This window comes from Ranitomeya variabilis, chromosome 5, assembly GCF_051348905.1.
Source record: "Ranitomeya variabilis isolate aRanVar5 chromosome 5, aRanVar5.hap1, whole genome shotgun sequence".
Classification (NCBI taxonomy): domain Eukaryota; kingdom Metazoa; phylum Chordata; class Amphibia; order Anura; family Dendrobatidae; genus Ranitomeya; species Ranitomeya variabilis.
Window position 1 is genome coordinate 6,772,200 of NC_135236.1, and position 19,878 is coordinate 6,792,077.

The 19,878-nt window shown below is 53.9% G+C and overlaps 1 protein-coding gene across 1 annotated transcript; it reads left to right on the forward strand.

The window, feature by feature from the left end:
- The first annotated feature begins 3,288 nt into the window (after positions 1 to 3,288).
- Positions 3,289 to 17,287, forward strand: PPP1R35 (protein phosphatase 1 regulatory subunit 35). The gene is made up of 5 exons (XM_077261516.1): positions 3,289 to 3,426; positions 3,608 to 3,776; positions 7,391 to 7,580; positions 8,403 to 8,515; positions 17,032 to 17,287. The coding sequence occupies exons 2-5, from the start codon at positions 3,609 to 3,611 to the stop codon at positions 17,206 to 17,208; spliced, it is 648 nt and encodes a 215-aa protein (XP_077117631.1). The 5' UTR covers positions 3,289 to 3,426; position 3,608; the 3' UTR covers positions 17,209 to 17,287.
- The last annotated feature ends 2,591 nt before the right edge of the window (positions 17,288 to 19,878 follow it).

Sequence of the window (19,878 nt, forward strand, 5' to 3'; positions counted from 1 at the left end):
GCCCAGCGCCAGCCGGAGAACTGACTGACCCTAGCAGAGGAAAATACAGACCTGGCTTACCTCTAGAGAAATTTTCCCCAAAAGGCAGACAGTAGCCCCCACATATATTGGCGGTGATTTTAGAGGAAATTGACATACGAAGTATGAAGATAGGTTTAGCAAATTGAGGTCCGCTTACTAGATAGTAGGAAGACAGAAAAGGGAACTTCACGGTCAGCTGAAAACCCTTTCAAAATACCATCCTGAAATTACTTTAAGACTCTAATATCAACTCATGACACCAGAGTGGCAATTTCAGCTCACAAGAGCTTCCAGACTCAGAAATATTCAATCACAGAGAACTGGAACAAAAATGCAAAACAAACTTAGGACTACAAGTCCCACTTAGCTGATAGTAGTCTAGGAGCAGGAACATGCAACAGAAAGGCTTCTGGTAACATTGTTGGCCGGCATAGAAATGACTGAGGAGCAAGGTTAAATAGAAAACTCCCACATCCTGATGGAAACAGGTGAACAAAGGAGATGAAGCACACAAGTGCAGTACCACCAGAAACCACCGGGGGAGCCCAGAAACCAAATTCACAACAGGTATCTTCCCCGTGAACGATTCGTGGGATCAGTGAAATATTGTTGGCAGCACTATGGAATCCATGACAAAGAGTATAGGAACACAGTGAGAATAGACCACACAGCAAGGAGGAACCCCTGAAAGGAGCAACAAATTGCCACATATTGACAAAAATACTCAAATAGGGTATTTAGATGGAAATCCAGAGAGGATACAAAATGCCACAAACAATCGGTTAGATGGGTTCTCATAATGGTTTGAGACCCGCGCAGCCTACGGTACCCCCCAAGCCCACAGGTCACACACAATGCCTATGCACATTACATAATCTATCACAGACAAAATAATATATAAGAAGCGACAAGGAAGACAAGAAATCTCCAAAGTCGGATCATGTCAGCGCTGAAAGGGGAAAAAAATGTAAAATATTATTGTTTATCAAAACCTGTAAATAAAAGATCTTCATACATACATTTTGGAAAAAGTCTAATGTATAAATCCAACGGGACTGTAACCGCAACAATGGAGAGGAAACGTCGCCTCCTCTAATGTTGGGTGAAATTATTGTGGCCGCTGTGGCAGGCAGTCTCCCCCATGGAAGGCGGTCTCCCCTCGTGGAAGGCAGTCTCCCCTCATGGAAGGCAGTCTCCCCCGTGGAAGGTGGTCTCCCCCTGTGGAATGCGGTCTCCACCTGTGGAAGGCGGTCTCCCCCGTGGAAGGCAGTCTCCCCTCGTGGAAGGCGGTCTCCCCCGTGGAAGGCGGTCTCCCCTCGTGGAAGGCGGTCTCCCTCGTGGAAGGCAGTCTCCCTCGTGGAAGGCAGTCTCCCCCGTGGAAGGCGGTCTCCCCCCCGTGGAAGGCGGTCTCCCCCGTGGAAGGCGGTCTCCCTCTGTGGAAGGCGGTCTCCACCTGTGGAAGGCGGTCTCCACCTGTGGAAGGCGGTCTCCCCCTGTGGAAGGCGGTCTCCCCCCGTGGAAGCCGGTCTTCACCTGTGGAAGGCGGTCTCCCCCCGTGGAAGGCGGTCTTCCCCGTGGAAGGCGGTCTCCCGTGGAAGGCGGTCTCCCCTCGTGGAAGATGGTCTCCCCCGAGGAAAACGGTCTCTCCCCGTGGAAGGCGGTCTTCCCCGTGGAAGGCGGTCTCCCCCCGTGGAAGGCGGTCTCACCGTTGAGGATGTCTTTCAGCCAATGCACTATTAGTGAAATGTTGCGGTATTCTCTTTCTTGTGTAAATGCTACAAATAATCAGACATGTTGTGCACCACAGAACGGTGGCAAGAAAACCACCAGCTCGCAACACAGAAACAGCGACCCTCGCACCGCCGGAACATCAGACCGTCATGGCTACCAGAAAATGGCGGCAAACACAGAGTTCAGCGTCTCTTATCCCCAGTATAGTGCTGGAGCCGTCCAGTGTTTGGTGTCACCGTGACTCCCCCGACCTGGAGAGTCGAGTCAGATCAATCTCACCGCACATGAATGTCGTAAAAACAAAGCCCAAAATACAAGGGTGGAATTCACATTTATTTTTTAACACTTGGATTATCCTCACTTTTCAGCACATTATAAGGAAGGGGGGCGACGGACGCCTCTGTGGGCGGTGAGGGGGGCGACGGACGTCTCCGTGGGCGGTGAGGGGGGCGACGGACGCCTCTGTGGGCGGTGAGGGGGGCGACGGACGCCTCTGTGGGCGGTGAGGGGGGCGACGGATGTCTCCGTGGGCGGTGAGGGGGGCGACGGACGCCTCCGTGGGCGGTGAGGGGGCGACGGACGTCTCCGTGGGCGGTGAGGGGGGCGACGGACGCCTCCGTGGGCGGTGAGGGGGGCAACGGACGCCTCCGTGGGCGGTGAGGGGGGCGACAGACATCTCTGTGGGCGGTGAGGGGGGCGACGGACGCCTCTGTTGGCGGTGAGGGGGGCGACGGACGCCTCCGTGGGCGGTGAGGGGGGCGACGGACGCCTCCGTGGGCGGTGAGGGGGCGACGGACGTCTCCGTGGGCGGTGAGGGGGGCGACGGACGCCTCCGTGGGCGGTGAGGGGGGCAACGGACGCCTCCGTGGGCGGTGAGGGGGGCGACAGACATCTCTGTGGGCGGTGAGGGGGGCGACGGACGCCTCTGTTGGCGGTGAGGGGGGCGACGGACGTCTCCGTGGGCGGTGAGGGGGGCAACGGACGTCTCCGTGGGCGGTGAGGGGGGCGACGGACGTCTCCGTGGGCGGTGAGGGGGGCGACGGACGCCTCCGTGGGCGGTGAGGGGGGCAACGGACGCCTCCGTGGGCGGTGAGGGGGGCGACAGACATCTCTGTGGGCGGTGAGGGGGGCGACGGACGCCTCTGTTGGCGGTGAGGGGGGCGACGGACGTCTCCGTGGGCGGTGAGGGGGGCGACGGACGTCTCCGTGGGCGGTGAGGGGGGCGACGGACGCCTCTGTGGGCGGTGAGGGGAGACGACGGACGCCTCTGTGGGCGGTGAGGGGGCGACAGACGCCTCTGTGGGCGGTGAGGGGAAACTGGACGCCTCCGTGAACAGCCCACTCTGAACCTCGTGCTTCCCGCGTTTTATGCCGCCTTATATAGCGGCTGTGACGTCACCTCTGCCACACTCCTCATTGGTTTCCAAGATCGGAGCTCCGCCCTTTTCTCGGGCTCCTCCACAATGGCGGCCGTTTGAGGGAGGAGTCACCTCAGGCAGCGCGGCCTCTTGTGGCTGGGAGCACAAACATGGCTTCCACGCCGTGCGTTGTGTGGAGACGCTGAAGCTTCACTATGGGGAGTGTTAAGATGGCGGTGCGCGGTTGCCATGACGGCGCCCGTGTCTTGCTCTCGGACGTGTGGTGATGGTGATAACGGCCGGGCTGACTGCGGAGGTGAGGACACCGGGGATGTAGTGTGAAATCGCAGTGTCCCATGCTGGGAGTTGTAGTCCTTTTCGGTCCACTCTCTGCGACTCAGTGGCCTGTCGGTGTATTACGACCCCCAGCATGCCGTGCGGGAGTGCTGGCTCCGTATTGTGTCCGTGCTCCGCTAATGTCCGGCTTTTCCTGCCAGGATGTCAGTGTCCGGTGAGGAGGACCCCGCTCACAGCGCCCCCCGGCCGCTGGCACACGCTCCACACCAGGCAGAAGCCCACCCGCTGCTGGACGTCACCCTGACCCCCGAGAAAGGCGGCGGGATCCTGCGCCGGGAGACTGCGGAGCGCCGGAGGGGACGGCGGCAGGTGAGGCAGGAAACGAGGCAGGAAAGATGGCGAGGAAGAGGCGGGAAGCGAGGAAATGAAGCGGAAAGATGGCTGAGAGGAGGCAGGAAATGAAGGAACGAGAAGGCGGAAACATGGTGGGAAGAGGCAGGAAACTAGGTGAGGAGGATGCGGAAACATGGCGGGAAGATGAGGAAGAGGCAGGAAACTAGGTGAGGAGGATGCGGAAACATGGCGGGAAGATGAGGAAGAGGCAGGAAACTAGGTGAGGAGGATGCGGAAACATGGCGGGAAGATGAGGAAGAGGCAGGAAACTAGGTGAGGAGGATGCGGAAACATGGCGGGAAGATGAGGAAGAGGCAGGAAACTAGGTGAGGAGGATGCGGAAACATGGCGGGAAGATGAGCAAGAGGCAGGAAACTAGGTGAGGAGGATGCGGAAACATGGCGGGAAGATGAGGAAGAGGCAGGAAACTAGGTGAGGAGGATGCGGAAACATGGCGGGAAGATGAGGAAGAGGCAGGAAACTAGGTGAGGAGGATGCGGAAACATGGCGGGAAGATGAGGAAGAGGCAGGAAACTAGGTGAGGAGGATGCGGAAACATGGCGGGAAGATGAGGAAGAGGCAGGAAACTAGGTGAGGAGGATGCGGAAACATGGCAGGAAGATGAGGAAGAGGCAGGAAACTAGGTGAGGAGGATGCGGGAAGATGAGGAAGAGGCAGGAAACTAGGTGAGGAGGATGCGGAAACATGGCGGGAAGATGAGGAAGAGGCAGGAAACTAGGTGAGGAGGATGCGGAAACATGGCGGGAAGATGAGGAAGAGGCAGGAAACTAGGTGAGGAGGATGCGGAAACATGGCGGGAAGATGAGGAAGAGGCAGGAAACTAGGTGAGGAGGATGCGGGAAGATGAGGAAGAGGCAGGAAACTAGGTGAGGAGGATGCGGAAACATGGCGGGAAGATGAGGAGGAGGCAGGAAACTAGGTGAGGAGGATGCGGAAACATGGTGGGAAGATGAGGAAGAGGCAGGAAACTAGGTGAGGAGGATGCGGAAACATGGCGGGAAGATGAGGAAGAGGCAGGAAACTAGGTGAGGAGGATGCGGAAACATGGTGGGAAGATGAGGAAGAGGCAGGAAACTAGGTGAGGAGGATGCGGAAACATGGCGGGAAGATGAGGAGGAGGCAGGAAACTAGGTGAGGAGGATGCGGAAACATGGTGGGAAGATGAGGAAGAGGCAGGAAACTAGGTGAGGAGGATGCGGGAAGATGAGGAAGAGGCAGGAAACTAGGTGAGGAGGATGCGGAAACATGGCGGGAAGATGAGGAGGAGGCAGGAAACTAGGTGAGGAGGATGCGGAAACATGGTGGGAAGATGAGGAAGAGGCAGGAAACTAGGTGAGGAGGATGCGGAAACATGGCGGGAAGATGAGGAAGAGGCAGGAAACTAGGTGAGAAGGATGCGGAAACATGGTGGGAAGATGAGGAAGAGGCAGGAAACTAGGTGAGGAGGATGCGGAAACATGGTGGGAAGATGAGGAAGAGGCAGGAAACTAGCTGAGGAGGATGCGGAAACATGGTGGGAAGATGAGGAGGAGTCGAAACATGGCGGGAAGATGAGGAGAAGGTAGGAAGGTGGCGAGGAAAGATGGCGGGGAGGAGGCAGGAAATGAAGGAACGAGAAGGCGGAAACGTGGGAAGATGAGGAAGAGGCAGGAAACTAGGTGAGGAGGATGCGGAAACATGGCAGGAAGATGAGGAAGAGGCAGGAAACTAGGTGAGGAGGATGCGGAAACATCGCGGGAAGATGAGGAGGAGGCAGGAAACTGGGTGAGGAGGATGCGGAAACATGGCGGGAAGATGAGGAGGTAGGAAGGTGGCGGGAAGATGAGGAGGAGTCGAAACATGGCGGGAAGATGAGGAGGTAGGAAGGTGGCGAGGAAAGATGGCGGGGAGGAGGCGCAAACATAGCGGGAAGATGAGGAGGCAGGAAAGATGGTTAAGAGGCAGGAAACGAGGCAAGAGGAGGGGGAAACATGGGAAGATGGCAAGGAAGAGGCAGGAAACGAGGAGGCGGAAACATGGTGGGGAGGATGAGGAGGAAAGATGGCGAGAAAGAGGCAGGAAATGGGGTAACGAGAAAGCGGAAACATGGCGAGGAGGAGGCGGGAGGATGGGAAAGAGGTGAGGATGTGGGAAGATGAGGAGGAGGCAGAAACATGGTGGGAAGATGAGGAGGAGGCAGAAACATGAGGCAGGAAGATGGTGAGGAGAAGGCAGGAAGATGGCGAAGAAGAGGCAGGAAATGAGGCAATGAGAAGGCAGAAATATGGCGAAGAGGCAGGAAACAAGGTGAGGAGGAGGCGGAAACATGGTGGGAAGATGAGGAGTTGAAAAATGGCGTGGAGAAGGCAGAAACGTGGCGGAAAGATGAGGAGGCAGAAAGATGTCGCTAAGATGGCGTGGAGGAGGCAGAAACATGGCAATATGAGTCGAAACATGACGGGAAGATGAGGTAACAGCATGGCGAGGAAAAGGTAGAAACATGGCAGGAAGATGGTGAGGAAGAGGCAGAAATGAGGCGGGAAGATGAGGAGGCAGGAAAGATGGCAAGGAAGAGACAGGAAACATGGCGGGAAGGTGGCGAATAAGAGGCGGGTAACATGACTGGGAGGGACGCTGGAAGATGGCAAGGAGAATGTAGGAAGAGGCAGGAAACGTGGCGGGGAGGAGGCAGGAAACGTGGCGAGGAGGAGGCAGGAAACATGACTGGGAGGAGACAGGAAACATGACTGGGAGGAGACAGGAAGATGGCAGGGAAGAGGCAGGATACATGGTGGGGAAGTTGGCGAGGAAGAGGAAAGAAACAAGGTGGAAAGATGGCATGGAGGAGGCGGGGAAGATGACGAGGAGGCGGAAACATGGCAGGGAGGAGGCAGGAAACATGGCTGGGAAGTTAGCGAGGAAGGGGCAGGACATGAGGTGGAAAGATGGCAAGGAAGAGGCAGCAAACATGGCAAGGAAGAGGCAGGAAACATGGCGAGGAGGAGGCAGGAAACATGGCAAGGAAGAGGCAGCAAACATGGCAAGGAAGAGGCAGGAAACATGGCGAGGAGGAGGCAGGAAACATGGCGAGGAGGAGGCAGGAAACATGGCGAGGAGGAGGCAGGAAACATGGCGAGGAGGAGGCAGGAAACATGGCGAGGAGGAGGCAGGAAACATGGCGAGGAGGAGGCAGGAAACATGGCGAGGAGGAGGCAGGAAACATGGCAAGGAAGAGGCAGCAAACATGGCAAGGAAGAGGCAGGAAACATGGCGAGGAGGAGGCAGGAAACATGGCGAGGAGGAGGCAGGAAACATGGCGAGGAGGAGGCAGGAAACATGGCGAGGAGGAGGCAGGAAACATGGCGAGGAGGAGGCAGGAAACATGGTGGGAAGGTGGCGGGAGGAGGAGGCAGGAAATATGGCACAAAGGAGGCAAGAAGATGGTGAGGAGGATGGCGAGGACAAACCTCCATGCTGCCGAGAGTCAGATCTGTGGGTGCAAACAACAATCTTTCACTGCCTGCAAGCAGGGATGTACCAAAGCATGATGGGGGTTCTGCTCTAACGGCCCTGACTGTTCTCCCCGCCAGGTGCGCTTCGATGTGAGTGATAAGGATTGTGGGCGCCCGCTGGCAGCCCCCCGAGTGCACAGCAGCACAGCACTGAGGAGCGAGGTGCGGCGGGAGGCCCAGCAGACATTTGATGCAGAAAGCGCTGTGCGGACTGAGCTACTCCGATCCTTTTCTGTGAGACGTGGGGTGGAGAGCGAGGCGGCCAGAGGTGAGGTGGGGGAGTGGAGGAGGAGGAGCGCCGAGGGCGAGAGTAGGAGTGCTGGGGAGGATGAGCGCTGGAGACAGACTGGGGAGGATGAGTGCTAGTAACAGGGACTTGTGAGGATGAGCGCTGGCATTGGGACGCTGGAAGAACGTGATTAGTGCTGGTGACAGATGGAGGATGAGCGCTGGGGATGGAGGAGGATGTGTGATGGGGACGGAGGAGGATGTGTGCTGATGATGGGGATGGAGGAAGAGGATGAGAGGTGACGGACTGGGCAGGATGAGAGCTGGTGATGGAGAAGGATGTTGAGCGCTGATGGCGGTGGACGAGGAGCACTGGGGGGAGGCGAGGAAGATGAGCGCTGATGGTGAGGAGCGCTGGGGGAGGCGAGAAAGATGATGAGCGCTGATGGCGAGGAGCGCTGGGGGAGGCGAGGAAGATGAGCGCTGATGGTGAGGAGCGCTGGGGGAGACGAGAAAGATGATGAGCGCTGATGGCGAGGAGCGCTGGGGGAGGCGAGGAAGATGAGCGCTGATGACGGTGGTGGACCAGGAGCGCTGGGGGGAGGCGGGGAGGATGAGCGCTGGAGAGAGGCGAGGAGGACGATGAGCGCTGATGGTGGTGGACGAGGAGCACTGGGGGAGGCGGGGAGGATGATGAGCGCTGGGGAGAGGCGAGGAGGACGATGAGCGCTGATGGTGGTGGACGAGGAGCACTGGGGGAGGCGAGGAGGATGATGAGCTCTGCACTGTGTTGGACGATTGCTGGGGAGGGTGAGGAGCGCTGCTCTGAGGTACAGAAGCTCATCATTTCCTTCTTTCTCAGCCCTCAATGTCTGCCGGGTGCACAGTCTTTACCAGGGTCTGGTTAGTGTGGAGCCACCATCTGAGCAGATCCAGCGGCTGACAGCGCGTCAGAGGCGGCCGGAGCATCGGGAGGTGAGGTCTCCAGTGTCGCCCCGTGGATTGTGATCTACAAGTTCACTTTTCGGCTATTATGATGTTTGTATGTTTTTATTTTGCTCCTTCATTCTGCTCACATCGGGCTCCTGAGCTTGGGGCCCCACAACCACCACTGATCATCAGCACAAGTAATATCCCAAAATATCTCACTGCAGACAGTCACCCCCCCACATAACATCCCGGGTGATGTCACATAACCCACGGCCTGTAGGACAGGAGTCCCGGGATTGTACAGCGTGGTCTCCCGCTGCTGCACAAGTGAGGAGCGCGACAGCCGGGACGGGACCTTCGGGGGCTTATAATCTACAGGGTGATGGGGACGGGGCAGTGCAGGAGCTCCGGGGGTGGTCAGGGGAGGCGGGGTCATGACACCCTGTGGTGAGGGGACGGCGGGGTCATGACACCCTGTGGTGAGGGGACGGCGGGGTCATGACACCCTGTGGTGAGGGGACGGCGGGGTCATGACACCCTGTGGTGAGGGGATGGTGGGGTTATGTCACTCTGTGGTGAGGGGACGGGCGGGGTCATGACACCCTGTGGTGAGGGGACGGCGGGGTCATGACACCCTGTGGTGAGGGGATGGCGGGGTCATGACACCCTGTGGTGAGGGGATGGTGGGGTCATGTCACTCTGTGGTGAGGGGACGGGCGCGGTCATGGCACCCTGTGGTGAGGGGATGGTGGGGTCATGACACCCTGTGGTGAGGGGATGGTGGGGTCATGACACCCTGTGGTGAGGGGATGGTGGGGTCATGACACCCTGTGGTGAGGGGACGGCGGGGTCATGACACCCTGTGGTGAGGGGACGGCGGGGTCATGACACCCTGTGGTGAGGGGATGGCGGGGTCATGACACCCTGTGGTGAGGGGATGGTGGGGTCATGTCACTCTGTGGTGAGGGGACGGGCGGGGTCATGGCACCCTGTAGTGAGGGAATGGTGGGGTCATGACACCCTGTGGTGAGGGGATGGTGGGGTCATGACACCCTGTGGTGAGGGGATGGTGGGGTCATGACACCCTGTGGTGAGGGGATGGTGGGGTCATGACACTCTGTGGTGAGGGGATGGCGGGGTCATGACACCCTGTGGTGAGGGGACGACGGGGTCATGACTCCCTGTGGTGAGGGGATGGTGGGGTCATGACACCCTGTGGTGAGGGGACGACGGGGTCATGACACCCTGTAGTGAGGGGATGGTGGGGTCATGACACCCTGTGGTGAGGGGACGGAGGGGTCATGACATCCTGTGGTCGGGGGACAGAAGGGTCATGACACCCTGTGGTCGGGGAATGGCGGGGGTCATGACACCCTGTGGTAAGGGGATGGTGAGTCATTGCATCCTGTGGTGGGACAGCTGGGTCATGACACCCTGTGGTGTTTGGACCGCGGGGTCATGACTCCCTGTGGTGAGGGGACGGCGGGGTCATTGCACCCTGTAATGAGGGGACGGCGGGGTCATCACACCCTGTGGAATGTGGAGGGATCTCTCTTGTGATGTCACCTGTGGGATGTGGAGGGATCTCTCTTGTGATGTCACCTGTGGGATGTGGAGGGATCTCTTCTGTGATGTCACCTGTGGGATGTGGAGGGATCTGTCATGTGATGTCACCTGTGGGATGTGGAGGGATCTCTTCTGTGATGTCACCTGTGGGATGAGGAGGGATCTCTTCTGTGATGCCACCTGTGGGATGTGGAGGGATCTCTCTTGTGACGTCACCTGTGGGATGTGGAGGGATCTCTCTTGTGATGTCACCTGTGGGATGTAGAGGGATCTCTTCTGTGATGTGGGATGTGGAGGGATCTGTCATGTGATGTCACCTGTGGGATATGGAGGAATCTCTTGTGATGTCACCTGTGGGATGTGTGGAGGGATCTCTCTTCTGTGATGTCACCTGTGGGATGTGTGGAGGGATCTCTCCTGTGATGTCACCTGTGGGATGTGTGGAGGGATCTCTCTTGTGATGTGGGGGGATCTCTCTTGTGATGTCGCATGTGGGATGTATGGAGGTGTGGTGAAATATGTGTGTATATATCTATATGTGTGTAGTGACATATGTCTAGGGTTATATGTGTGACTAGTGATAATGTAACAACTGTCCTGAAGGCAAGTCGCACCTAGGTGTTAATAGGTACTTCCTTGGGACGAGTAGAAATTCTGTCTCCAGATCTCACTAGGAGGTCTAGCTAGGGCCGAGAAGAAAAGCAACATTTGGCACCTTCTAGGTCTTGGAGGGGAGACGCTAATTGTGGCCTGAGTGAATCTATCCCTGAGAACCTTTCCACAAGAGAGAATAATGTATTCATTGGGGGTGCGGCCGTGGCCCAATCAAACAGGCAGCAGTTATGATATTGACCTGAGGGGTCGGTCTAGAAACCTGACCTCAGACCCAAGTTATAAATTTAGGCTGCAGACAGAGAATTGTGTTCACATGTGAGGGCAGCCTGAGAAGCTGGTGTGATCCAATCTACATTCGTCCTACCCTCAGGGAGCAGAAGCAACTACCAGTTAGATAACTTCTGTAAGTTTTCTCCTGTTTATTTTGATACTGTTTTGCATAAGTTGTATGTCTTTTTATTATCATATTTGTATACCTTTTCTTATTGTAAGCACTGACCCTTTTGTTATTAAAGTATAAAACTTTAACAAGTTGAACCTTGAATGTTCTAAAGAATCCATAGCCTAAGGTGTGTGAGCCTTATGAGTGATAGACATATTTTTATTACTATTATTATTAGTCCGGGACTCATCGCCTGTGTGTTCGGTGAGTGGTGGCAGCGCGTATGAGCGGGTGTGTGGCCTGGGTCGGTGTGTGATTTATGCTCCCATTACAGCATAGGACAGAGGTTGAATGCTGGACTGATAGGGGGGAGATAGATTAACCCTTGCAGGCACAACCCCAAGTCACGTGTGAGAGCAGGCATGTGACGAATAAGTGACACCACGGAGAAGGGATACGTGACAATTGGTGGCGAGCGGTGGGATAGAATTATTTCTATTAGAGCATTAGTGCATGGTTTAAGCAATTATTCCCTGTACTAAAGAATTGGTATCCTTGCGAGGAGTGCACCAGTTCTTCAATGTTCAACTCAGTGCTTACTTAGACATACTTGCAGTTTCCCTTCCCCGTTTTTCTTTTCTAACTTTTATTTGGCAAAGGATGTTCATCGATATGGCAGCCCAGTACAAGAAGCAGAGCAAAGAGGCTCTGACCGACCTCTGTGAGCAGAGAGGAATAGAGACAGCCGACAGATCCAGGGAGCTGCTGATACGCGCCTTGGTTGAGCAGGACATAGAGCAAAGCGCTGGAACATCTGGGCAAGGAGAGAGTCCACCTCAGAGAGACCCAGCAATGCCAGCTCTTACACCGGAGATGCCTGATGGAAGTGTCAGTGCTGAGGAGCCTATGGACTGTACTTTTCAAATGGCCTTACAACGGCTGGGAACAAGTGATCCCAATCTGCGCATGCAGCTGATTCTACAGTACCGACAGGCTGCTGCTGCAGAACGCCGTGAGGAGAGAGCTTTCCAGCTTCAGATGGCTCAACTAGAGCGGGGTATCAGTCCTCAGCTAACCCCCTCCCAGGACATAAATCCAAGGAGAAAACTTCCCTGTGATGGAGAAGGATATGGACTTACTTTCCTGCGGGGATTTGAAAAAACCTGCAGGCAATACCATCTACCCCGTGAGCAGTGGGCACAGTACCTAACCCCAGGGTTGAGAAGCAAAGCCCTGGAAGTTTTTGCTGGCCTTTCACCAGAGCTAGATGGGAACTATGAGGCCATAAAAGAGGCCCTGATCAGGAAATACAACCTAACACCAGAAGTGTATCGTAGGAAGTTCCGGAACCTACAACGTGGATCCACTGACAGCTATGCGGATGTTGTGAGCACCTTGATGACAACGTTCCACCAATGGATTAGGGGACTTTCTGTTAACAGTTTTGAGGACTTAACGGATCTTATGGTCAAGGATCAATTTCTTCACATGTGCCCTACGAATGTACGACAATTTGTGTGTGATCGGGAGCCACAAACTGCGGATCAGGCTGCAAGGATTGCAGACTGCTATGTGGCTAACAGGATGCCTGAGGTGCGGAAGCCATCGGGATTCAGCTGGAGGGAAGTTAAGCCAAACGAGGACCCTTCTCCCTCTGCCGGCCGATCACCAGTGCTGTCCAAGCCCACCTTCTATGGGGCCCCGGGCAATAGACATTCTCTAGGCGATGCACGCCGATGCTTCTCCTGCAATAAAGTGGGACATGTTAGCGCTGTCTGCCCTGACAGGGAGAAATGCCCAACTACCACCACAAAGCCGTCTGTGTCCCCACCGTCTGTCCTCTTTGTGGCCGGCTCTGATGTGAGGGCGAATGAGAACTGTCAATCTATCACTGTTGGCAATAAAGTCACCATTGGCCTCAGAGACACTGGGGCAGAGGTGACCCTGGTGCGTCCAGCCATGATAACCCCTGCCGATATCATACCAGGAAAGACTGTCTATAACCGGGATTGGAGGGGTCAGCCCTGCCGTGCCCATGGCCCGTGTGTACCTGGACTGGGGAGCAGGGAAAGGACTGAGAGAAGTGGGAGTATCAGAGGCTATCCCCACCAATGTGTTGCTAGGCACGGACCTGGGGAGGATGGTGTCAAACTATGTTCCTCCCTTGCAAGTAAATGATGCAGAGAAGGTGGAAGAAAGAGACCCAACTGAGATCCTGTGCGAGGAGGGAAAATGTCCTAATGCACAGGACTGTAAATATGTGGCGGCTGTGACCCGGAGTCAGGCTGCGGCTCAGACTCAGGCCCAGAGATTACAGGATGAGTCTCAGACAGAACTACCAGGACAGGAGGCCCATACTGTGGTCCCGGAGCCTCCTCACATGGCAGACCCAACAAGGTCTCCGATGACAGACACTGAAAACTCAGCTTCAGACCAGGGCCTGGCAGTCACACACTAGGCCAGGGCCTGCATGCTGACCGTCAGAGCTCCAGGAGGCCCTGCGGACAGATGTCAGTCTGGAGGAGCTCAGATGTCTTGCAGACCGACCCCCTGCTGCTTCTGACAAAGAATATACTGGGACCAGGGCAGACTGTATACAGAGACTATCCCCACAGATACTACAGAATCTTGGGACTATGAACGGCGGCTGATCGTCCCTTATCCATTTAGGGAACAATTATTGAGTTTTGCCCATGAAATTCCTTTGGCCGGACACCTTGGAAAACAAAAGACTAAAGCTCGCCTGACACATAACTTCTTTTGGCCCGAGATGGGGACAGATATTGCCAATTACTGTCGACCATGTGTAGTTTGTCAGAGAGTTGGAAAGTCCAGGAATATACAGAAAGCTCCATTGATACCACTGCCTGTGATCGATGAGCCTTTCCAGCGAGTGGCTGTGGATATCATAGGGCCACTTGCAATCCCTAGCAGCTCTGGCAAAAAGTACATCCTCACAGTGGTGGACTATGCTGCACGACACCCGGAAGCTGTGGCACTGTCCTCCATCCGAGCAGACAAAGTGGCGGATGCTTTACTGACTGTGTTCTCTCGTGTGGGTTTCGCCAGGGAAATGTTGACTGATCAGGGAACCCAGTTCATGTCCGATCTGATGGAAAGCCTCTGTGAAAGAATACAAGTACAGCATGTTGTGGCCAGCGCCTATCATCCCCAAACCAACGCACTCTGCGAGCATTTTAACGGAACATTAAAGCAAATGCTCAAAATGCTGGTGGAGACTGGAGGGAGAGACTGGGAGCGGTACCTCCCCCATCTGTTGTTTGCCTACAGAGAGGTACCCCAGGCGTCTACTGGATTCTCCCCCTTTGAACTGGTTTATGGGAGGAGGGTCAGGGGGCCACTTGATTTGATTAAGGACTGTTGGGGGGACGACCCCAGAACTACTGGAGTCTCAGTGATCGAATATGTACTGCGGCTCAGAGAGAGAATGCAAAAACTGAGCAACCTGGCCCATGAGAACGTGACCCAGGCCCAAATCAACCAGAAGGTCTGGTACGACCGTAATGCCAGACTAAGGGCCTACGAGGAAGGACAGAAGGTTTGGGTGTTGGTCCCTATGTTACAGAATAAATTGCAGGCCGCATGGGAGGGACCATATACTGTACATAAGCGGCTGAATGATGTTAATTATGTGGTGACCCTAGATGAGCATGCAAAGCATCAGAAATTATTTCACGTGAATATGCTGAAGGCTCATCATGACAGGGAGACCTGTGTCTTACCTGTCTGTAGCCGGCCTGAAGAGGGGTAGGCTGATCTGTTACGGGATGTGGGGGCCGGGACTCAGTACGTGGAGTCCCTGGAGTCAGCAGAGTTTAACCCTGAGCTATCCCACAGTCAGAGGTCTGAGCTGATGGGGGCGCTCAGCGAGTTCACCGAGTCTTCACAGGGGAGCCTGGGAGGACACACTTAGCAGTTCACCATGTGGACACTGGTACTAATCCCCCAGTACGGCAGTCTGCATACCGTGTGTCAGCAGAGGTGAAGGCACACATGAGGGAACAGGTAGAGGAGATGCTGAAACTCAAGGTGATACAAAACTCCCAGAGTGCCTGGGCCTCGCCTGTGGTTCTTGTCCCCAAAAAGAACCGTACTGCCCGGTTCTGTGTAGACTACAGGAAATTAAATGTACTTTCTCGCCAAGATGGGGCAGAACCAGATACATGCTCAGGAGCTGACCTGTAAGTCAACCCCCATGCACGTTCATAAGGAGGGAGGTGTGGTGAAATATGTGTGTGTGTGTATATATATATATATATATATATATATATATATATATATCCATATGTGTGTAGTGACATATGTCTAGGGTTATATGTGTGACTAGTGATAATGTAACATCTGTCCTGAAGGCAAGTCGCACATAGGTGTTAATAGGTACTTCTTGGGATTAGTAGATTAGTAGCTGTCTCCCTATCTCACCAGGAGGTCTAGCTGGGGCCGAGAAGAGAAGCAACATTTGGCACCTTCTAGGTCTTGGAGGGGAGACGCTAATTGTGGCCTGAGGGAATCTATCCCTGAGAACCTTTCCACAAGAGAGAATAATATATCCATTGGGGGCGCAGCCGTGGCCCAATCAAACAGGCAGCAGTTATGATATTGGCCTGAGGGTCTGGTCTAGAAACCTGACCTTAGACCAAAGTTATAAATTTAGGCTGCAGACAGAGAATTGTGTTCACATGTGAGGGCAGCCTGAGAAGCTGGTGTGATCCAATCTACATTCGTCCTACCCTCAGGGAGCAGAAGCAACTACCAGTTAGATAACTTCTGTAAGTTTCTCCTGTTTATTTTGATACTGTTTTGCATAAGTTGTATTTCTTTTTATCATATTTTTATACCTTTTTCTTATTGTAAGCACTGACCCTTTTGTTATTAAAGTATAAAACTTTAACAAGTTGAACCTTAAATGTTCTAAAGAATCCATAGCCTAAAGGTGTGGGAGCCTTATGAGTAATAGACATATTTTTATTAATATTATTTTCCGGGACTCATTGCCCGTGTGTTTGGTGAGTGGTGGCAGCGCGTATGAGCGGGTGTGTGGCCTGGGTCGGTGTGTGATTTATGCTCCCATTACAGCATAGGACAGAGGCTGAATGCTGGACTGAGAGAGGGGAGATAGATTAATCCTTGCAGGCACAACCCCAAGTCACGTGTGAGAGCGGACACGTGACAAATAAGTGACACCACGGAGAAGGGATCCGTGACAGGAGGGATCTCTCTTCTGTGATGTCACCTGTGGGATGTGTGGAGGGATCTCTCTTGTGATGTCACCTGTGGGATGTGGAGGGATCTCGTCTATGATGTCACCTGTGGGATGTGGAGAGATCTCTCTTGTGATGTGGGGGATCTCTCTTCTGTGATGTCACCTGTGGGATGTGGAGGGATCTCTCATGTGATGTCATCTGTGGGATGTGGAGGGATCTGTCATGTGATGTCACCTGTGGGATGTGGAGGGATCTCTCATGTGATGTCACCTGTGGGATGTGGAGGGATCTGTCATGTGATGTCACCTGTGGGATGTGGAGAGATCTCGTCTGTGATGTGGGGGATCTCTCTTCTGTGATGTCACCTGTGGGATGTGGAGGGATCTCTCATGTGATGTCATCTGTGGGATGTGGAGGGATCTGTCATGTGATGTCACCTGTGGGATGTGGAGGGATCTGTCATGTGATGTCACCTGTGGGATGTGGAGGGATCTCTCATGTGATGTCACCTGTGGGATGTGGAGGGATCTGTCATGTGATGTCACCTGTGGGATGTGGAGGGATCTCGTCTGTGATGTGGGGGATCTCTCTGTTCTGTGATGTCACCTGTGGGATGTGGAGGGATCTCTCTTCTGTGATATCACCTGTGGGATCTCTGTTCTGTGATGTCACCTGTGGGATCTGTGGAGGGATCTCTCTTCTGTGATATCACCTGTGGGATGTGGAGGGATCACATTACTTTTATTTATTTTATTTCCCTTGCCCCATCACAGGCTCCGCAGATCGAGGGTCCTGACATCTTTGCGTTTTCAGACCCCTGTGAAAGATCCTCAGAAACCCCGTACCTCACAGTGGATGGACTGCCCCCGCTGACCCTCCGCCCGCGGCCCCGGCCGCAAAATACAGTGTTTGATATGTTCCAGAAGCTCGGAGAATGGACAGCCTCGTAATTAGAGGGAATCGCTGCAGGGGGCGAAAACGTGTAAATTGTGTTATAACGAATAAAGATATTTATAAAGGTGTCAGGAACATGAGGTATTTGATTGTGTATTATCGCGCACACTGAGCTCTGCTACGTCCAAGAGCAGAGAACAGACACTGTGGGCCATTATGACCCCCCCTCTTCTCACTCTGCCTGCTGCTGTGTGTTTAATTCAAAACCCTCTCTAGAATCACTGGACTTTTATGGCTGCAAATACCAGTCTCTGTGAAAACTACTCCTTCCCTCCTCCCAACCGATACCAGCCAAAACTGGTGTAAAGACCTGAGTTTCTTTGTTCGATTAAAGTTATATATAGTGGCACTGATCTGGGCTAGAGAGATAAGAATTATATATTCTGGATGTCCATCGATAGATCTATTACTCTTTGAAAGCGCTAGCAGCTAAACCCAACGAGTGCAAAGTGCGGATTTCTCAGTAAGCGGTAATTACTCCATGTTCACACTTAAAAGAACGCCCCTGACGTGGGGAACATCATTAGCATGGTGTCGTACTTATGCGAGGTTCACACAGCAAGTTTTGCATAAAAATAGTTAACATAGCTCTAAGTAAAGGGGAGGTGTCAGCCTCTAAGTGATGTCACCACAGGGGGAGTACCTGGGTTTGGGCTAGAATAGCTTAGTGAGACAGCATTCTGGGAGTATCTTTTGTTCGGGGTCCTGCTGCTGTGCAGAGGGGTGCTATTCATCTGGATATATGCTCTTCCCCCCCCCCCCCCCCAGCACATGGCCAGCCAAGATGATACCATGACATAACGACCTGTAAGTGTTCTTTTCAATTTTAATCCCATTTTATTTGTAATTTGTATTGTATACATGATTTTGTCTTCTTTATAATATCTTTTATACTTTGTAAACACTGCCTACCTTTTTTTTTTGGAGTAAAATATAAATTACTAGCTTGTCTCCCCCTGCTCTATAACAAAACATGCGTACTCTGAGGTGAATTATGCTACTGATTTGGGTTGGGTCCGGACCTGTTAATACTTTTGAAAATTGGAGCTGGTGGCAGCGACTTTGTCCTGTGCGTTTGGGAAGTGTAGCGACGGCGGTGTTGATAGTTATTGCCCTCCCTGCAGCGTGCCCAATAGCCAGTACATAGCAGGCAGCCTTTCTGGCATCTAATTAGGTGCAGTACCTAGTCTGACCTGACGGTAAGAGGGCGCCAGAGAGCTTCAAGTTCCAAACCGGAAGTGGGATATAGATAAATGCCCTTCAGAAGGAACTAGGGGACAACCAAACCACCCCGGTTCATGACAAATTGGTGTGAGTGGTGGGGATGATAAAGGTAACTTACCCGTAAACCGTGACATACTGTTGGCAGCACGGTGGTATCCATGACATTGGTGGCAGAACGGTGGGATAATAGAGCATTAGTGATCTGTGTGAGCAATTGTTCCTCTCACTAAAAACTTGCACAGTTCTTGTGAGGACTTGGTGCAAAAAAGTATTGGACAAAAGCTCAGTGTTGACTAGTCCTGAGACTATAGTGTGTACTTGCGATTACCCCCTACCCTTCTCGTAGTTTTTTTTTTATCCTATCTTTTATTTGGCAATGATGGCCGCCAAAGGAGAAGCCTGGTACAGCCAGCAGAATAAGAAAACTTTTGTTGGCATATGCACGTACCACGGCCTGGACCCCCATGGCAAAGCCAAATGGTCACGGAACTGGTGCAATTTGAAGCAGACCAAGCCCGGGCCTCAGAGCCCAGTGGCCGCAGAAGCCAGCACAAGCGACAATGGTGCTGCAGCAGAGGTCCAACCACTGAATGCTGGACCTACTAGCATCCAGGGTGGATTGAACCCCAATCTGCTGGCGGCCTTGGAACTACTCGCTGACGACCGTGATGGACGTCTGCAGTTGATCCAGCAATACCGGCGGGAGGCCCAAGCTGAGCGGGAGGTGGAGAGAGCCAGCAGGAGGCCAAGCTCGGAGGGCCCATGAACTGCAGATGGCCCAACTTGGGGCAGTACCATCCACAACGTGGGACAGTGAGTCCAGCAATGCTCAGATCCCTAAACCCCGGCTAGAGCACTGTCCTGTGATAGAAAATGATGGGTACATGGACCCTTTTCTGCGGGCCTTTGAGAAAGCCTGCAGAGAGTGCAGGCTGCCTGGGAACAAATGGGCACGATACCTGACCCCAGGGCTAAGAGGCAAAACTCTGGAGGCGTTTGCTGCTTTCCCTCAAGAACAACAAGGTAACTATGAGGCCATCAAGCAGGCGCTTATAACGAAGTAACAGGTGACACCTGAGGTTTACCGAAGAAAGTTCCGGACCCTCCAACGTGGCTCTCACAACGATGTTACAGCGATGTGGCACATGGACTGGGGACCCACTTTGACCAGTGGACCCAAGGACTGTCAGTGACCACCTTTGCACAGCTGCGGGACCTGATGATCAAAGACCAGTTCTTACATCTTTGCCCAGCTGAGGTGCGACAGTTCGTGATGGACAGAGAACCCAAAGACGTGACGAAAGCAGCGCAGATTGCCGATGCCTATGAGGCCAACCGTAGATCGAAGTGCGGAAGCCAGTCACCACCAGCTGGAGAGGGGGTAAGCCTGCGTCCAACGCCAGTGCCCCTGCCAGCCAACCCACCAGAGGTCCTGTCCCCGT

Coding starts and splice junctions, on each gene's coding strand:
- PPP1R35 (XM_077261516.1), top strand. CDS start 3,609: ATGTCAGTGTCCGGTGAGGAGGACCCCGCTCACAGCGCCCCCCGGCCG. Junction 3,777..7,390: donor GCCGGAGGGGACGGCGGCAG/GTGAGGCAGGAA, acceptor TCTCCCCGCCAG/GTGCGCTTCGATGTGAGTGA. Junction 7,581..8,402: donor GGAGAGCGAGGCGGCCAGAG/GTGAGGTGGGGG, acceptor CTTCTTTCTCAG/CCCTCAATGTCTGCCGGGTG.